This window comes from Drosophila sulfurigaster, chromosome 2R (assembly GCF_023558435.1).
Source record: "Drosophila sulfurigaster albostrigata strain 15112-1811.04 chromosome 2R, ASM2355843v2, whole genome shotgun sequence".
NCBI classification, from domain to species: Eukaryota; Metazoa; Arthropoda; class Insecta; order Diptera; family Drosophilidae; genus Drosophila; species Drosophila sulfurigaster.
This window is the reverse complement of record NC_084882.1, coordinates 5,358,563-5,379,647: the sequence shown is the minus strand read 5'-3', so window position 1 is coordinate 5,379,647 and position 21,085 is coordinate 5,358,563. Positions and strand designations below refer to the sequence as shown.

Here is a 21,085-nt window from a genome sequence, read left to right as displayed (position 1 = left end):
GGTAAACTGATGATCATGATGCTGCTGACGAGGGCGATGATGATGATATTTCAGTTTTCTGCGTCAGACCCAGCATCTCTATTCGATTCGCCTTTGCTGTTTTTCATATGAACAACATGCATCAGTTGTCTGTTGTTGTTTTCAGCTTGTGTATCATGTTGTCAGTCCTCTGTAAAAACAAACAGCAGATTTAATGCGACTGTCCTTGACATTACAATTTGAGCAACTTTCCACAAGATGAATAACTCAACTAACTGGCCAAAAATAGTTGGAACAAACGCCTCTGGCTTTGAATCTGGCTTTGGCTCTGGCTCTGGCTCTGGATTAGCAGCTAGGTAGGCAGTCAGTTCGAGGCAATCAATGCAAGGCTGCTACCTGCGATAAATATAGAGAAACCTGAACAGGTTAAAGCGTTAATACCAATCAATGTTTTGGCCTATGGCTTGTCTCTCTCTCTCTCTCTCTTTCTCTTTCTCTCTCGCTCGCTCGCATTGAGGCCATTCCATATGACCCCGTTCCCGGGACTTGCTTTTCCTTACAGTCTGTTTTTGTTTTCGTAAATTGCATTTTCTGATTTCGAATGAAACGAGTCGAGACGAAACGAAACAAAACGAACCGAACCGAACTGAACAGAACAGAAGAAGAAAAGAGATATTTCTAAAGAGTGCCCAAATAATCAGGTATGAAAGGTTACGCTTGCGCAGTTCTTCTGGGCAGCCTTTGGTTTGGTTGGTTTGCCTTTGGCAGTCTTTGGAAGGAATGCTCACTTGGATTCGGGGCAACTGTGGAACTGTGTGTCTGCAGAACTCTACGCATTTGCGTGTGTGTCCGTCTCGTTTATTGAAAAGGAACTTAATCTCCTTTGTGCCACATTCCCTGGCTCAGTTGGAGTTGGCTGTCTGTGGTACAGCTTTAGTCTTTGTTCTCTGAATGATAAAAAAAAACACACACACACACATTGAGGAACCTTTGCCTTTTTATTCGGAATTTGGTACCTTTTTAATCTCTCATGCCAGCTCTCTTTCTCAGTCTGCAGCTATGCGCAGTTATATTATTAAAGCATTGTTCTTTTATTTTCTGCCTTCAGTTGCAACCCTTAGAGGCAGCGGGTTTTTCCAATTTGGTTTTGAATTTCTTTTAGCTGCAAATCAAACAAAAGGCACATCCATTTGCCCAACTTGTTAGCCCAAAAAGACAGGAAAAAATATAATGACAACTGCGAAAAGAGCAACTTGAGTGTAGATTCGAATTGCGCAGCCGCAACTGTTGCCAAGGTGAGGCAACAACGACTTCGATGCCTTCCCTCCTCGACACTCCTCAATTGCGACGCGGCAAACGGAGATGCTGATGTTGTTGCCGTGACTGCGACTACGGCTGCTGCTCGGCAATTGCAATTCACAGCGTGAATTGATTTGGCACAGCCTGCCACCCACCAGGGGCAACGAATATTTACTTTGCCGTAGTCTGCAGTCTGTGGCATGCAGCTGCATCGGTTTTCCCGCGAACGAAATTAGAATTCCGCTGCTTTTGGTGTATTCAAATATTTGTTTATGGAACCACTTGGCGCCTTTTAAATGTAATTATTTAATTTGTACAATCTACAATTGCTCAGCCTGCACTCTCTGCGTATCTGTTTATTTCTGACGGGGTCGTTAGTCGGGATCGGGAATAGAGAATAGAGAATCGGGAATCGGGTATCGGAACGTCTGCTCAGCTGATGACTTTCAATATTTGTATAGAAGTTTGACCCTTTTTAACAGCTCTATATGCGATATACGATGTATCTGGCAGCAACATTATCGCAGTGTGTGTGCCACATTACCTAGTCCCTAATACTATCATCAAATACTCTCTGTGTGTCTGTCTGCCTGACCCATTAGCTGGCTCGTTTTTTGATTATTTTAAGTAGAGATACTCGTTGTAAGCATTGGTAATGCTCAGCTCTCAGCTCTCATCTCTCGTGCTCGTCCTCACAGCCGCCCATTATCATTTGGCATCCGAACTATGTGTGTTTGAATACACGTTTGTCAGAGTCTTTCGCTTCGCTCTTATTTATGTGCCGTTACTTATGAGCCAGCATGATTTATGGCCCTCTCCCACGGACTAGACGTGTGCTAAACGCTTTCAATTAAAATTCAAAGAAGCGTCGAGCAGAGCTGACGCCCTGACAAATTGTGGCCAATGGGTGTTGACAATCGATGGCTGTCTAACACTTTTCGAATTAAAATTGCAGTATCTCAGACTCAGAAAGGATGTGGCACCGACTATTTCTATGTCTGTTAGTATGTTATCTTCATTCCAACCATGCCGGATGTTTATTCAGCCCTAAGAGCAGACGTCGCGTCGTTACATGTGTGTATCTAGCTATAGGCGCAGGTACCATTGATATGCGCCACAAGTAGTCAACGAAATCTGTAGCTGTTGCTGTTGGTTCTCCTTTTGGGCTGTTACATTCCAATGCAAATATTGACATTCAGAATGTTGCTAATGTCTACTACGCGCTTCTTCGCTTCTTCGCCTGATAATTGTTAGAAGTATCTGTGTCTCTGAGACAGCGGCCGAGCTACCTCAGTAAGTCGTTTGTTTTGGCTCGTAAATAGGTGGCCTGTACTCACAGTTGAAGATACAGCAACAGCTATGGTATATCTATATCTGTAGCTATGGCTCTATGGTAGATACATGTGCGTTTATAAACATGACGATGAGGGTCATAAAAAAAGTAAATCGGCCGCAATGCGCGGCATGTAGAACTGCTCCATTATGATGGAAGCACTCTGCTGTAGCTTTTACTTCGACTGTCACCTCAATTGTCGTAGTTATAGTTGTACTATATGTAGTTTGCTTTTTACTACCGATATTGTGTGCCCATTGTAAAGATAAAAACGATGACTCTCTGCTGTGTAGATGGAGAGCGTTTGGGTTTTATGTTTATGTTGATGTTGATGTTTATATTTTGTTTTGTTTTGGTTTGGTTTTGGTTTTGTTGGCTTGGTTTGGTTTGCTTTTCTTTGCTGTTAATGTCGGTTAAAGGTAATCAGCGACATTAAACAAGCACTTTTACAGCAACAGCAACAACGACAACGACAACAACTACATCGAAAGCATTAAGCAGTGAGAACATCATCATGAGGAACAACCACAACATCATCAGCTAAGCAAATAATATATTTCGTATTGCATTACAACAAAATTATTGTTCAGCCATTCAGTCCATGTGTGTGCGGGAGTGTGTTCTTTTCGGATAGGAACTGCAACTCGAACTGTGCCTCAACTGTGGTGGGGTGCAGAGGCGGTTGTGCAAGCTTTTAGGTGCCTAAATGTGGGTGTTGCAACTGCTACAGTTACCACTTGTTGTTGTTGTTGTTGTTCTCTTGTTCGGCTCGCGTATGTGTGAGAAATTTGATAGGTTTGCTGCATACTTCGGTTACTGCGATTTTCAAGTGAATGATTTTGGTGACATACGCAAAGTTGCTGCCGCAACACTCCACACGCACACACACACATAACTTAACTAACTTATAACTTATTTCAATTTGCACCATTTACTGTACAAGATAAAACCTTGATATTTTTCGACAAATGCTCTTTGATTCACGTACTTGTTGTTGTTGTTGTTTGTCTTTGCTCTTTGTTTATGATAGCAGCCCGCATGCCGCGCTGGCTAGGGGAACGGGGAAAGGGGAAAGGGCAGAGCAGGAAGCGTTGGCGCCGTGGCACGCAGCGAATTACAAAAGTAATAACGAAAATTAGTGAAGCTACGTGCAACAATTTAGGCGCCACAATGTGGATCAACAACAACAACAACAACTAGAGACGAACTAGTTTTGGTTCAAGTGAACTTTAGCTGCAGTTTCGTGGCAATGTCTAGCCTGTTATCACTGCACTTTTTCAAGTGCCTAAACTGTGAGTGCGATAGGGTGATAGCGAGAGAAGAGGGAGGGGATGTCTTATGGGCTATGATCGACGTCCGTCTGTTTGGCTACTGTGCGCGCTGATTCCGAAAGTCGACATGGCCGGGTGCATAAATTGCTTTATGGCCGTTTGTTGGGCGCGCTTTATGGCCATTACTCAAGTGCTCAAGACTGCGAGCCACACACTTGCTTGCAGCTCTCAGTGCCCCCCTCCCCACCCCACTCTGCTAGACTCTACACTCGGCGAATAACAGCCCGCCCGCCCGCACAGGTTTATTGCCAACACAATGCCAGGGCTATAAACGCGGGCGGACCCGGACGAGCAACTCCTAGCTATTGGCATAATAAAAACGTAGCAAAAACAAATTCTCCCCATACACGCACACACACACACACACGCACACACACACACACACTAGTCAGCCAAAACATTTGAGGCGTTTTATGGACTGAGCTCTTTTGTGGATTGCGTTTCGATTTTTATTTCGGTTTTTAGTGTCTCAAATTTCTATAAATTTATCATGTGAGAAATTAAAAGCAGTTCTGATTGAATCATAATTCCAAGTATGTATACATACGTTTCTATATACATATACTTTATGGCGATAATATTGTTGTTCTTCTGCTGCTGTTGTTGTTGCTGTTGCCATTGCTGTTGCTCAGATAGCACGTGGCCGAGTTGATGAAATGAATTTGATTTGAAAATGCCATACAATTTATGACAGCGATCTTGCTGCGTATCTTTTGTGCATGGAGACCCCACGAGATACACCCGAACTCGAACTCGAATCCGAAGTCATAGCTATATGTACATATGTATAGCCGGGGACAGACCCCCGAGGACGTTGTTGTATTGTTGTAGTTGTTGTTGTTGTTGTGGGGTATTGTGAACAACGCTGGTTGTATAATTGCATTTATTGAGGCATCATAAAAGCGCTTCAAGAGCAGTATCTAAACAGTAGTGATTTTATTTAGTCGCCGCTGGCTTGCGAAATTTATGAGCTGCCCATGTGAAACTGATTAGAATTGTGTGTTCGGTGGCAGGCGTCAAGCGTTAAGCGTCAAGCGTTCAGAAACCAACACAAAGTAAACCCAATGACATGACGCGCAATTTTCCATTTTATTTTTAAAGTGCGTGTTGTTGTCCGCGTGTGAGTTTTGTTCTTGTTGTTGTTGCTGTTGCTCTTGCTTTTTTAGTTTAGTTTCTGTCTTTTTTTATTTCGAGGGGTTTCCGCATTGGAAATTGAAATTGAAAATGAAAATGCGCCTCTTCGCAGGGCTATAAATAAGAAATTGTCAGCTGCAGACGCCCACGCGGCGGTGTTGACAAAATGTTCTCTCTAAAATAAGTATGTACATATATGTATCTATATAGTAGAGAGTTTTCCCATTTTCATTTTCATTTCGTTTTCATTTTGATTTTAAATTTGATTCTCATTTTGTGTTGATGTTATTTTCACGCGCATCTTATTTATAGACTTGTCTCTAGACACACACACACACTTACACTGTGTGTGTCTTTTTGCTTGTTGCCAATGATTTATACATTTTTAAAAAGTGCAGCACACACTGGCTCAAGTTGAGGCGTTTATCAGTGAGCTTGGACTCGCAATTAGCGCTGCGAATTGAGAGAGATGAGCGATGCAAGCTGGCAGCCATTTTGATTTCATTTCGCCTCTGACAGCGAAGTGCGTGTGTGCAATATGCCAGCGCAGCTCAATGCTTCCTCCCTTCTCCTCTTCCTCCTCTGTCTTCTCCACTCATGACTGCGACCCTCGTGCTTTTCATATCAGCTAAAGTTAAAGCGCGACCTGATCGCCATCCAGTCAGCCATCCAAACGGAGAGTTATCATGCAAACCAGTTTGACAACTTCACGGGCTACTGCTGTGTATAAGTGTGTGTGTGTGTGTGTGAGTGTGTGTGTGTGTGTGTGTGTGACTTGCTGCGACCAACCAGCATTTGAAAATGCAACATTAAAGCCAACTGGCAGCGGGCAACTTTGGCACAACTCTCCAACTCCAACTACAACTCCACACGCAACTAGCTGCGTTTCATACTCTCTTCAATGATTGTGCCTCATGTACATGGGAATTGCTGTTGTGGTAGTTGTTGAAGTTCGCCTCACAATGGGGCGTTTTTCTCATGCTTCATTGTTGGACTCGGCTCTCAACTGTCGACTGTCTCGGCTACCCACATATCTGCAGATGTCTGGCCAAAGAGTCAGACTTGGACTTGAACTCCTTGCCGATCTGATCTTGTTTGTGTATGTGTGTTGCACGCTTCTCTCTCTCTCTCTCTCTGTCTTTCTGCAGCATGATTATTAGTCGTCCATGCCACATTTCAATTTCAAATTGCCGTTACTCGCATAATGCATTAGTATCGAGTATCGAGTGTCGCACATCGATGCCTTGATTGATAGTTCCCTTGCGTTGCTTCGAATATCTGTGCAGATCCGTTGAGCTCACCTGCAGTGCAGCCTTGCATTGACTGCTGTGTGGTCTTTTGTCATGACACTAAAAAAAGGCAACAAAATAACCCAAAAGAACACGCAAGGTCAACTGAAGATCTTGCCATGATTATAAAATTTCGCAGCGGGTGTAGCTACATTTTGTGTGTTGTGTTGTTTATCTAACGATCTATTGAAGAACAACCCAAGCTGGGTTTCTAGTTCCGTGAGAGAGTTGACACACCGAACTGAACAATCTTCAGTAATAGCAACAACAACAACAACAGCAACAACATTAATAAAATCAAATAATTCGCAGCATTTATTTGACCTTCTGTCGTCGGTCGTCGGTCGCGGTCTGTGTGGCCATTTTTCCATTTTTTTTTTGTTCTCTTTTTATCTAGCCACATATTGCTTTTGTGATTTTTATCTAAGTGTGTGGTTTATTTCTGTTGCCTTTTGCAATAAAAGCAACAGCAACAACAAACACAAAAACCAGAATCGCTTTTATGGTCACAGCGAGTCACCTCTGCTCTGATGAGCAACAACAGCAAATTTTACGCAAATGTTGAGTTTCCCATGCAGTGTTTTGGAAACCAACATCAGTTGTTGTTGGCGTTGCTGTTGCTGTTGCTATTGCTGCTGGTTTATATCGCTTATCGCTTGGACTGTGAGTTGCCATCATAAAACGGCGACGACACAGACAGCAGACAACAGACAGCAGACGACAAACGACAGACAACGGACAACTGAAAATACTAGGCGACCTAGTCACGGAGTAGCTCGAAACTGCAGTTACCACCTGTCTGCGTTCGTCAAGATTCAGCACAGCAGCAGCAGTAGCAACATCAGCAGCAGCAGCAACAGCAACAGCAACAGCTGCAGCTGCAGCTTATACATATTTGCAACGATTTCAAACTAGTATAAAATATACATATACATATATATGTATTTGTTTCTCACTCAAACTGATCTCTTCTTCTCCTTCTTTTCAGATAAGATCACAGAAACCCTACTATACCGCAGATCCCGAAGTCGATTCACTGGTAAGTAAACAAAACGTAGCAACAATGTTGCCAGCAACATTACCCAAGCAAAGATCATGGCCTTACAGAGTGTGCGGGTGTGTCTGTGTGTGTGAGTGTGAGTGTGAGTGTGTGTCACCTTGACCCAAAACAATGACAACAATTGAATAATTTTCTTTTATTTAGAATAAATCACAGCAAATTTAGCAACAGCCAAAACCAATTTATGAGCATTCGTTCATTTGGCGTTGATGAGGTGTCTGTTTTGCTCACACACAACGCGATCCACAATGCGATCCACAAGCAGAAGCCAGCGTCATCTTCATCTTCATCGTCCGTCCACTCAGTGCATCAGCATTTTATTGCGCAGCGTTGCCACACTTTTCTTTTTCTCGCGCACGCATTTTGATTTTTGCATGTTACTGCAAGCGAAAGAAAGGGGCGACATACATATGTACATACACATATGTACATACAACGAGTGAATTCAACGTCTACAACGACTACAATATGAAGCAGAACGATTTAATGATGCATATGACATTTTTGCACTCTCTAAATGGGCAGTCTTTGGGCTGTTGCGCAGCGAGAAGAGCAACGACAACACCAACAGCAACAATAAAGACGACGTTGTGCTGCTGCGTGTGCTGTGGGTTAGTCAAATACATTGAGATCTGGGCAGCAGCAGTAGCAGCAGCAGCCCCAAGGCAAAGGGAAATGCCATCAAGGCAACCTTGACGGCGATCATGCCGTGATCAACATGATCATCATCATCATCATCATCGTCGGCATAATGAAGATCAGCTGTAGAAAGAATGTTTACATCAAGCATTGCGATATCTAATACAACATTTTGCGTGTGATCATCGCACAGCGGGTCAGTAGCTGTCTTTTGTTCCAGTTCATCTGGACATGGGCATAAGATGAGTCAGAGAGTCTGACTCCAAATCTGAATCTGAATCTGCGTCCAAGTCCGAGTCTGAGTCTGAGTGCGAGTCCACCGACATTCCATGTAAATCAAGACGGAAATGCTGCGTGCAAAAAGTGCAAAACGAACCATGCAATTGGGCTGCACAAATCGCGTCAACTCATGTGGCTGCTGCTGCTGTTGTTGCTGCTGCTGCTGCATATAAAGAGATTAAGGGGCAAAACTAATTTTAATTGCAACTGCAAGACAGCCTCAGTTCAGTCGTAAATGTGTCACTCACTCGCACAGAGGCTGCGTATTCTTACTGCCAGTGTCTTCTTGCCACTTGCCAGCGTTTAATGTCGTTGGTTTTATGGCGTATTAGTCGCCAGCCACAGCAACAGCCACAGTCACAGCAACAGCAGCTGCAGCTGCAGAGAGAAATCTCTGGCGGTGGCCCTAATTTTATGCACTTGCAGATTAGTTTATTAGTTGTAGAACAAACTGAGTGAGTGCCAGCCTCGAAGAGGCTCTGCCACTGGCATCGACAGACAACTGCCAACTGCCAACTGCAGACTGAACACTTGCGCACTGATCAGCTTTTGGCTCTGGCCATGGCCGTGTGCGCCTGCGTACTTTGGCCATAAATCATTTTGGCATGCCACAACTCTGCGGTAGACCGAGCAGAGACTGAAGCTGAGGCTGAGTCCCCGTTCCCTATTCTCCGCCCCACTCTGATATTCTCAATCCCACTCCAGCCATAGACAGTTCATGTTTGAACATTTAAAAGTGCATTTAGTAACACTTACTTAAAACGGAGAAGAAGAAGCCGATGGAAACAAGAACGTCTACTCTCTGGACACACACACATACATGTATATAGTACATATGTACAGCGAGATTCATATGGCCGTGCTATAAAAATGTTTATAGCATGTTTTCTCTATGTTATTATTTTACTATGCGGTTCAGTTTGGCCGCGGTCGAAGCATTAAATGAAATTCTTCAAAGTTTTTGCCGGCCACTGTTGCTCATTGTTGTTGCACCAACATCACACAGCAGCAGTAGCAGCAACAACAAGAACAGCAGTGGCCGCAGCAGTTAGCAGCATCGTAAAAATGTCAAATGTCAAGCTGACGTTTTAATTAGCATCTGCTCACTCTACTAACAGTTGGCGCTCTCTGCTTGTCTTGTGTTTGTGTGTGTATGTGTGTGTCTGTGTGTGTGTTTGGTTCCGGGGCGTCAAACGATTTGTTTGGAAGCACTCTTTATGGCTATGAATTTTATTATTATTTGTGATATGCATAACTCATGTGTTCTCTCTCTCTCTCTCTCTCTCTCTTTATCTCTGTCTTTGCAGATGGTGCAAGCAATACAAGTGCTTCGGTTTCACCTTTTAGAGTTAGAAAAAGTAAGTACCAGCTCCATTCATAATCTATTATTTAATTCACACAATTAAGGAGAGTCATTTCAAAATTAGTAAAGCATTGCAATACATGATAGGAACCTGCCAAAAAGTAAGCTGTAAAGTCGCCTCACTAATCTACAGGCATTTATCACCATCCCGAATGACCACCCATAAAACCCATAAATCATCGCTGAATATATCCATATCTTTGGGGTTTCACAGGGTTTAGCAAAAGCAAAAGCAAAGGCAAGGCATAGTAGTTGTCAAGTGGTCACTGCAATTGCCAACCGAGTTGTGTTGACATTTTATTGAGCTTGTTTCGGCTTCAATCGGAGCACAGCAGGCGGTTTGTATCTGTCTTTGAAAAATATCTAAATTAAAGCACAGCAATGGTAACAACTTTGGGGGGCAGCTATGCACAGCTGGCTGTGGTCAGAAAACTGCATTAATTGCCAATCAAAATCGTAACATGGAAACTGCTTGGCATAGCTCTGCTCTAGATATAGATAAGTCCAGCGACAGGATGTGACAAGGCATTTATTCAATGCGAGATACCACAGATAGCACAGGGACAAATATTTCTGTCTGTTTGTCTGACCAGGTACTTAACGACAACAGCTTGGTTGTTATTGTCTGCTCAAGGGGGGAGGGGGAGGCGAACAAACATATTTGCATCGCGCTGCAATGCGCCACACAATGCAACGCATTCATTCAGCGGCGCTGCTTTGTTGTTAATTCACGAGGTGTGGATACCCCCCTCAACTCAACTGCTGTCTGCACATGAATAATTTTGGGAATGCAGCCCACAAACAAGCAGCAACACCTACTTTATTATTGGACACTTTATACTCTAAATGGAAAAATTACAGGTTGCCTAATTTGTTTTAATTTCAAATAATATGCAAGAGCTCGACAAGTCGTGGTGCGTGTGTGTTTGGGTTTGGGTTTGTGTGTTTGCCAGCCGACAGTCTTAATGGAAGTTGTTCCTCAACGTGGTCGTAATTAATGCCTTGCCCGCTCCCCACCTCCCTCGGCACCCATTGTCCACTGTATCTGCTGCTGCTGCTGCTGTGTCGAGAAAATTAATTAGGCAAATGCGCAACGAAGCGTGGAGCGTCGACCGAAACCGAAACCGAAGCCCAAAACGAAGTTGAGCCGGGCTTTTGAGCTAAACTCGTCATCAAGGTATAAATGTGTGTGTGTGTCTGTATTTATTTTTGTTTTCTTCTCGTTTTCAATTAAGTCTTAAGTAAGAAATTATGCAAAACATTATAAAAACAAAAACAGAAAAAGAAAAAAAAAAAGAACAAACGCTAAGAGAATACGAAGCTGAGCCCCATTTTTGCTGGTTCGCTTGAAGGCTTCGAGACTTTGAGTCTTGTAGGCCCCTAAGTCATTTATTGTCGGGATTGTAACTGGCACGCTGCTATTGGGCTAATGACAACGATCACAAATACAACAAAAGTCAATCAATGTGCAATTAGCGTTGACCAATGTTAATTACAAACTGCAGCTACAAGCGCTTTCTATTGAAAGTAGTGCAGTAAGCCAGGCCAAGCAACTCAGTCACTCGCTCAGTCAGTCTGTCAGTCAGTCAGTCAGCCAATCTGTCAGTCAGCCAGGTAGCCAGCTGCTGCAATTTGTTGCATGCGGCACCCTGTATTCAATAGTCGTTCTCTGAGCAAGAGAAGTACTCTCTGCCTACCGATCGAGATCTTTATCATCATCACACAGCCCACGACAGGTTTTTGTTTTGTCATTTGTCACTCACACAGCTTGCGACACACACGAACCAACAATTGGCAACAGCAACAGTAACAGCAAACAGCAACAGCAACAACAACAGCGACCAGCAATCGGCACAAAGAACTGTAGCATCTTGTATAAAAAAGATACAATTCATTTATATGCAGCCAACAAAATGCAGCGGGCGATTTTCGGTGTAAAAAATAAATAAAAACAAAAAGAGAAAAAAATAAATAAAAAATAATACTTAAATAAAATGTGCGGGCTGACTGGCAAAAAGTATATATATATATATATATATATATATATATATATATATTCTGTATATGAAGATATTTGTTACTGCTAAAGAACAAAAAAAAAAAACAACAACATACAGAATCAGTTAAAAAGACGTTTCAAGACTTGTGTCTGTCAAAACTGGTTTGCCAGCCCCAAGTGCCCAGTCTGCAGTCCTCAGCTCAGCTCAGCTCAACTCAGAGCTCTCAGTTCCCATCCAGCACGGAAAATTCTCGTCACAGTCACATGCAAAAAAAAAAAAACGAAAAAACACAAAAATAAAAAGAAAAAACACGACGACAACGACGATGGCGCATTGCAATTGACAAACAGATAGTGGGACAGCTGGATAGACTGACGGACACAACACACGTTGGGTCAGTTGCACACTCACAGACACACACACATACACACACACACCCTGGCAGGGGGTAAGCAGTCACAGCTCACAGCTTGGCGGCTGTACCGGCATCAGCTTCAGCTTGAGTTTGAGCTTGAGCTTCAGCATCAGAATCAGCATTGACACCGGCATCTGCAGCAACATCGGGAACGGAATTGAATCTGGGAACGGAACGGAGCGGGAACGCGGAATGCGGAATGGGGCCACTGTGAAATAACTCTATGGTTGAGCACTACATGGAATTGGTGTTTAGCTAGTTGTGGCTCTTGAAATACATTTCATTTTCATCTGTTAAGTCAGTTTTACTTAGCGGCACTTATTCTCGATTAACAGTCACACAAAAAGAAATTTAAAGAGACTGCACTTAAGGGCCATTTGGGGCCGTAAAGTTAGTTATGTGTTTACACAAGAATCGATTTATTTTATAGTTGAATGCACTCGCTGAACAATTGAGTTTTCTGTCTATCAATTAGATAAAGCGTGTTTACAGTTCGTCTTGTTCACGTTTCGAGCATTTCGCTCAGATATATGTAGATATTTATATTTTTTTTGCATTTATATTAATTTTTTCAAGCACTTTAGATTCAACTCGAAGTGTTTGTCGGCTGTCGCTGTTGTGGCTGTGGCTGTTGCTGTTGCTCTCATGGCTGTTGCTGTGCTTGTTATGGTTGTTTATTTAGTGTGTGTTTTTTCTTAATTACATTTCATTTAAATGTCAGCAGTGTTGTACATTTTTTTGCCGCACGCTTGTTAAACAAAATGCAAAAAATAAAACACACAAAACTTGTTGCTAAGAAGCTAGGGAGCTTGAAATTGGCGGCACTGTCAGTCGGCAACCGGCAGGCCTCAGAGCTTAGAGCTCAGAACTGAGAACCGAGAACTGAGAGCTCCTCATCTCTGTTATAGAACATTTAACGCTATCTATGAACGGAAATCGAAAATTACCACTGCGCAGATTGGAGCGATTTGCATGAGATTAGAGAACGAGACAACTGCAAGCCACTGCAAAGTGCAATATATTTGTATGTAAGCTGGACTTGATATGGAGAGCAGAAGGGGGAAGATTGGGACTACAATAGATGTTATCGAGTGCTTCGAGAGGAAGCTGTAAAATGTGTCGAGGATGGGGACTGTAAAAAGTTTTGTTTAACAGGATGTACAAATGACTGTAACATTTACAACGCTTGCAACAAGCAACGCCCTCAGTGCTGTAGCTTGGGGTTCCCAGCAGCAAGCAGCAAGCAGTAAGCAACTGCTGTGCCCACCCAATGTGCAGCAGCAACATGGTCAGCCAGAGTGGCAGTCATGCAGTCAGACAGTCAGGACTGGCAACCAGTCATAAATATTGCAAAGAGCTGTTTAAATGTCACACACAACGCTGACAAATTAATCAAAAATTATCAGCGTCCAAGCATCGCTGCAACAGCAACAGTAACAGCAACAACATGCCACAAAGGTCCGAGCCGGGCTGTGTCCCGTGTCCCTTGTCCCTTGTCCCGTGTGTGTGCCCAGACAGGCATATAGCTGCATAAACATATCAATTTAGTAAGTATTTATGCCTTATTGTTGCTGTTATATCTGCTGTTGTTGTTGCGTGTCAGCGGTTGCAGTTGCAGTTGGAGTTGCTCGCAACATGATGCCGGCGTGCTAATTGTGCGCTTTATGTGCATTGTTATGGCATCTTTGACAGCCATACATAGCTGCAACATGTTGCTGCCGTTGCTGCTGGTGCTGTTATCAGCGAGCGGCAACGACAAATTTGAGTTCTCCAATAAACCAGTTGATGCCACTTTTTATCATCGTCACATTTTTGGTGATAATAACATTGAACACAGTCGCTGCAACAGCAGCAGCAGCAACAACAACAACAACAACAACAACAACTGTAAGAGCAGCAGCTTTAGCCTGGAAACAAGTTTAGCAAGTTTTGGCAACAAGTTAATAGGTAGCCAGGCTTTTAGCCGCTGCATTTTTTGTGAGCCAAAAAAAAAAAGGAAAAAAAGGAAAAAAAGGAAAACAGAAAAAAGTAATCGAGAGCCACGTTGCAGAGGAAGAGAAGAAAACAACAAGCAATTTGCATAAGCAACGCGCACTTTTTCGTAAATTAAATGCATGCCCCGTTTAAATGGAGCACCCTGTTTGTTGTTGCTACTCCGTCAGCCCGAGCCCAGTGCAATTAATTTCTTTTTAGCCGTGTCGGCGGCTGCATTCCTCTTTGGTGCGCAGCTTTTTTGCATATTTGCATATGTTCTCCGCCTGACTCACACTCACTGGGCTCTTATCGCATTTGTTTTATCATACACACACACTTACACACACACACATACTCACTGAGTTTTTGGTACCAACAACAAGAACATGGCTTTAAAAACGCATTTTGTTGGCACATTTGGCTGCTGCTGCTGCTGACGCAAGCGATCGTATGCAAGTTGCACGTGCTGCTGATTGTTGTTGCTGTTGCTGTTGCTATTGTTGTTGCTGTGGCTGTTGCTGGTTTAAAAGTGTGCCCTGCGGCCAAACTCGGCTGGCCAGCATTTCCTTTCCGACCAATGCTTTCGACCTGGTCAGCTCTCTATGCATATTTATGTGGTCGGCATCGCATTTTTATCGCCTGCAAGCGTGTACACCTTCTAAGCTTAGTGGTTGCTGTTGCTGTTGTTGTTGCTGACGTTGTCTACGCCATTTTTGAGTGCCATCATCAACCATTTGCGTGGCTCGATTCCAGAGTCAAGTCTGTGCCTGCGTCTGTGTCTGTGTCTGGGTCTGGGTCTGGGTTAACGCATAAAAAGCAATTTGCATGCCATTTGCAGCGGGAGCAAAACAAGTTTTGCTTACTATGGATATGCTGATGTTGCTGTTGGCTTGAAGAATGCAATGGCGCTAAGTGTCTGCAACTGCCTCCTTCTCTCTTCATCTCTCTCTGTTAAGTTAAACGTCAAATGAAGAAACTGAAAGCCTAATGAAGTCCCGATTGTATTGCAATGCTTGATTAGAATGTATCCACTTAATGAATATGATTAGTTGCATTTATTATTAGCAAAATGATTTATACCATTTAAGAATGAATAATCTATTATATATAAATAGCTCAACAATTAAGCAAAAAGCTAAAGAATTTAGATGATATGTTAAGTTAAGTTTTATTTTTACCTTGTTGACGTCACTTTTCTCACACACGAAATCTCTTTCTCTTCTTTCTCTCTCTCGTACTCTGTTTATGCGGGTCTCTCTTTGCAGGTGCATGAATTATGCGATAATTTCTGTCATCGATATATCTCATGTTTAAAGGGTAAAATGCCAATAGATTTAGTGATCGACGAACGGGACACCACCAAACCACCAGAATTAGGTTCAGCAAATGGTGAAGGAAGAAGTAATGCCGATTCAACATCGCACACCGATGGAGCTAGTACACCAGACGTTGTGAGTACCCCCCTTCGCGGGAGCACATGGTCCTATATTGGCGAGCTACAATGCGGTGGTGCACCCATGTTCGTAGTACGATAACGACCTTCTTGCAAAAACGAAGCGGGTGCTCACAATGCCCTGGGATTAAATGAATCAATAATGATAACCAAAAAAAAAAAAAAGAAAAAAAGAAAGATAATAATAATGAGAATGTTGCAAAACTGCATAAGAAATTAAGTAAAATTAATTAATTTTGCAAAACTACAACAGAGCAAAAGCATCATGATTATTATGATCACAATAACGATAAATATAAAAGAATATTGATGAATAAAATCCAATCAAAATACGCAGAAGAAGTTGTACGTAATTATGAACAAGAACAAGAACACACACACATTGTAAATTAGTCAAGAGAATTAATTCATATACAGTACAAGAGTGCAAATATCTAGCGAGCGCAAAAGCAAAAGCGCAGAAGCGCAGAAGCAAAAGCAGCAGCAACAACAACCACCAGAACAACAACAACACCAACAGCGATGACAACACCATTAACAACAACATTGACAACAACAATAACAACAACAACAACAACAACAATAGCTAGCAGCAAGAAATGAGCATCAACAAAAAGGACTCAACGCCAGTGGCCAAATGACAACGACAACGACAACTTCACGATGACAATACATATATAGATATATATTTATATATATATATATGAAGAACAACGACAGGACTGGACCGACAGCAAAGAACAACTACCACAAACGAGCTTCCAAGCGGCCAACAGGTGGCGACACTGGCTCCAAACTATCGGAACCAAAAATATATCCTGACGCTGATGATGTTGCTGCTGCTGCTGCTGATGCTGTTGCTGTTGCTGCTGTTATTGTAACGGCAACTGCGACTTCAACTGTTGCAGTTGCAGTTGTCGCTGCTGCTGCTGCTGTCCATTGCTATTGCTGCTGCCGCTGATGGTGCTTCAGGTGCTGATGCTTTGGCCGTTAGAAATTGTCTGTTTTTGTACAGTAAAAACGAGAGCCATAAATTTAAGTTCCAATAATCAAATAACTAAGAAGTAAAGCGAAAAAAAAGTAATTCAAAGCAAAAGTCATGTTATTTATTTTTGTGCTCTCGCAGCAGAGCATGAAAATGGAATGCATTCAACTTGTAAATTACTTAATTCATTCAATATGATGATTATAAAGATTATAAAGAGATGAAGAAGAACGAACATACAGCAACTGAGCAACAATAATTAGCGCAAAAATTTGCTTAATTTGTAAAAAGTACCAACAACTAAAGTAAAAACAAAAACAAAAAAACAAAACTATGAAAATGTGCAAAAGAGAAAAAATAAGTAAAAGTTCCAGTACTTCGTTTTTGCAAGAGGCCCATATAGCTCGCCAATATATTATTAATTATTATTAAAAACATTTAACAACTTTTTATTATTTTCACTTACTTAACACACATAAAAAATCAAAAACCCAAAAAAAAAAAAAACAAAACAACAAAAAACTAAATAATTTTTCAACTGCAAAAATTACAGAACACTATACGTATATATTACAAGAAAGTTTACTAACCCAAAACTAACCATTTTTAACTATTTACATATGCACATAATTCTATATAGAAACTATATACATATACATTTGAATAGGTATATGTATGTACTTATATATATATTTATATACATATATTTATCTGATATTCATGTTAGCCTAACATGCATGGCACCGACTCTGCTGGTGCAAAGTCAAGTGCCGATTACTTCCGATAACTTCTGATATAAATATATATGTATATATATCGAGTTATATATATATATACACACACGTTATCGTTTTGAGTTTGTAAACTTGTAAATATTGCCTCCTAGCCCCTCAACAACCCAAACAATGACATAGTTGCAAAAACCCAAACCTAAACCGTTCCCGATATCGAAATCGAAATCGATCTCAGCTCAGAGGCGATACGATACGATACGAATCGAGGAACAGGATAGACAAACAAGCACACTTGTACATCAAATTTTGATCTACGATATCTAAAGACCATTTCTTTATATTACAACTTTGTGCCAATTTTTCTAATTCGGAACTTGAGCACAGGCCCACTCCCAAGACTTTGCGCCGCTGGAAGAAACTTATGCCAGTTATCGCATCAAACACGAAGCAGACTATTAATTCCGACAGTCTGCGATTGTGTATGTGTATGTGAGAGTATTTACGCGAGTGGGCGGGTGCGTTCTAGGAGAAACCAAAAAAAAAAAACAAAATAATGCAGAAAGCTGAAGGAAAATTGACAAAAATAGCAATAAACCGAATCTGATCACATCCATACAGTATACATTGCATTACACTGCAGAGCAAAGTTTTTTATATATAAACTCTAATATAAAATATACCACTAGCATGTAGTTATACGATCAAGCTGCTTACAACGGCTGCTTACATACGACATGATGACAAAGAAACAAAAACAAAAAACAAAAAAAAAATAAGAAAACTAATGAATGATGAAAAACACTAAGCGATTATTCTCATTTAGTTCGGCTTTTCAATTTAATCACTTCAGAAAACGAGTATACGATTTTTCAATACGTCCCTTTTCAATGTGTTTTACAACACTGGAAAAACTTGCCAAAAAAAAGCAAATTTATTATCGTTTCTTTATGAACTATAATTTAATAATTTTTTGTTCGTTTTTTACAACTCTTATTTTGATACGTTCTTAAAGAGAATCGAAAAACAAATGTAACTCATATACGTAAACGAGAAGATACATAAGTAAATAAAAATCAACCTAAGTTCAAATGCAAAGTATACGAATAAAACATAAAGTAAAACATATGTTTTCCTATTATTGTTTATTACAAAACTATCTAAAACAAAACAAAGAAAATACAAAATTAAAGTTAATTTAATTAATTGAGAATTGAAACGCGCATATACGATGACATTTTAAATGAGCTAGAAACAGTGCGAAACTTAACTAAATATACGTAATGATCGAGAGACACATTTTAGTTTACAAGGAGGTAAAAGAAAATATGATGAAGATGAAGATGAAATAATAACAACTTTAAGCATTTACTAAGCAAAATTTTTAACTAAACAAATGAATACGTAAAATGCAGAACACGATACTATTATTATAAATAAATGTAATTAAAAACTAAAAAACAAAACAAAAAAAAATTTACTAAATACCTAGTAACAGCGCAGCTTTTGGTGCTCAAAACAGCGGTTAAGATGTATGAGATGGATTTTAAGCCAATCCCACACTATCCCATGCATATTTACAACACTAATCTAGACCCAAACCAAAACCCAAACACGAGGAAATTCTGATACAAATACAACTATTTCGTTGATTGTAGATGCGTTTGGGTTTCCCCAACTTAATGTATACTATAGCGGTCTAACTAAATGTACGTTATATAGTTCTTAGTTTCCGTAACGGAAGGCTACGTATTAGTATGTATGCTAAGCTAAACTTAAACTCTATGTTTACCCATCTAACTAATTTCCCAAGAACTCTTCCCAGCTCTAGGCACTTCTATCTCTATCGCTATTATATACCTATCATTTTCAGTTAAAGCATACTAAAAGAAAAACAAAACAAAACAAAGTCGAAAATAATATAAAAATGAAAAAGAAAAAAAAATTACCAAAACATTGTACTTAATGGAACTGCACCGTGTTGCAGTCCAGCTATATGGGCAACCACTTGTATACTTACTATTTATGAGTAGACCATTAAAAAAGATGAAGATGGTTTATTAGTGAAAGAAACCAGTCAACAACCTATTAACTAAATCAAGAATATGTCAAAGCTTTTGTACTATTTTTTCAACTTCAGAATAACGAAAACACAAAACAAACACAAAACTACAAAATAATTATAACAATAAATTAATAAAAGATGAATAATGAAGGAATAGTTGTTGTACTTTGTCTTATAAAAATGATAAATATGAAAACAACAAAAATGAGTAATTGCTGTAATTATAATGTAATTTTAGTATAAATCTGTGGCCAACTGATCTTAGTTGCTTTTTAGTTAAAAATAAAAACAAACAAACAGCAAATTTACCGCTATACATATACACCCTAAAAATATATTAAACAAAAACCTGTTGTAATTTTGTCTGCAACAAATTGTTTCCTATGATTTTTGCAAGCTTTTGCATTTTGTTGAACACATTTGTTTAATAATTTTTCTTATAATTAGTTATGGGTATTGAATGTTTTGCAAATTAAGCAAACAATTTTTATTGTTGTAAAAACAAAAAAAGAAAAAAATACAAAAACAAAAAAAAAAATACAAAAAATACAAATTACAAAACTGAAACTGAAATACGTAATTGCTTTAGGTGATATTTTATAAAAATATAACAAAAGAAAAATAAATAATAAAATGAATGCAAAAAAAATATACGTAAATCTATTTTAAAAATAATTGAGACGCTTTTTGCTTTTATTTTGAAATGTGCACATAAATAAAATTAATTTCTTTTGTTTCGTATATACATTTTTTAATATTGTTTTACGATACATTTTATTTAGTTTTTAGCAAAATTGTAAAATGAGAAACATGAAAGTGAAGAACCCATGATAATGATCTGTCAGAGAAGAAAACGCAATCAAAAAAAAAAAAAAAATAAATAAAAAAGAAAACAAAATGGAATGAAACTAAAAACATTATTGAAAAACCAACAACAAGCAGCAACTTCTATACGATATACGAATACATTTTAATGTAATATTTTTAATTATTTATATGTATACTAATAATATGATTAAATGAAAATGAAAAAAAAACAACAAGCAAACAAACAAAACAAAACAAAAAATTAAAAAAAAACAACAACTGCAGAGTAACGTTTAAAGAGTTAGCCAATAAATATATGAAAAAAGTATATTTGAAAAATACACAGAATGTTTTTTCACTGGCAAACGTTAGGCTCTAGTTATTAAGTCGCAGCATTTAGGCAAACTTCTGACGATGGCCAAAACAACTCGAAATCTCACAATAAGATGAAAACTGGACGTGATAACTCACCCAAATGGAGGAACATCGATGTCATCCAATTCTCTGGCAATTCTGAATCAGTTCATACGTTTCGCGAGAACTTTCTATTTCAGGAAATTTTATTCAAGTTACTCTCGGATCTCACCGCCTGCTCTGTTGCCTTATACTCTGACACATTGGGGGCAATATTTTGGCGCATTGTTTTGGAGTATCAAGTACCTAAGAAAGAGTGGGATGCCTGAGCATTTTTGTGATTAATTTAAGTGTTTATAATAAGTGCTCAAAAAGTGTGTGCGAAATATCTGTGACTTTCAACCTGCAAGCCTTAACTCTCTAAATTTAGTAGAGTTAGTTATCGAGATGCCTCGTTGCATAATACTCTTTTTTTTTGTATATACAAATTAATATTCATATGGAGCTTAGTTCCAACATTGTCAAAGGAACTGGCACGTGCAAGCAACCGACGACGACGCCTCCACCTACAGCTCAAGTGTCAACTGCAGTGCGA

The 21,085-nt window shown here is 39.9% G+C and overlaps 1 protein-coding gene across 7 annotated transcripts in view; it reads left to right on the top strand.

Annotated features, from left to right (window-relative positions):
- Positions 1–21,085, top strand: part of LOC133838414 (homeobox protein homothorax) — a 114,630-nt gene that overhangs the window by 15,567 nt on the left and 77,978 nt on the right. For 3 of the 7 annotated variants that reach the window (XM_062269498.1, XM_062269497.1, XM_062269499.1), the window contains exons 4-6: positions 7,354–7,404; positions 9,651–9,701; positions 15,361–15,546. In XM_062269498.1, the coding sequence (XP_062125482.1) occupies positions 7,354–7,404; positions 9,651–9,701; positions 15,361–15,546 (288 nt within the window). Of the gene's footprint in view, positions 1–7,353; positions 7,405–9,650; positions 9,702–15,360; positions 15,894–17,651; positions 20,228–21,085 lie in introns of those variants that run through there. The other 4 variants (XR_009893945.1, XM_062269501.1, XM_062269503.1 and 1 more) reach the window with 4 other exon arrangements.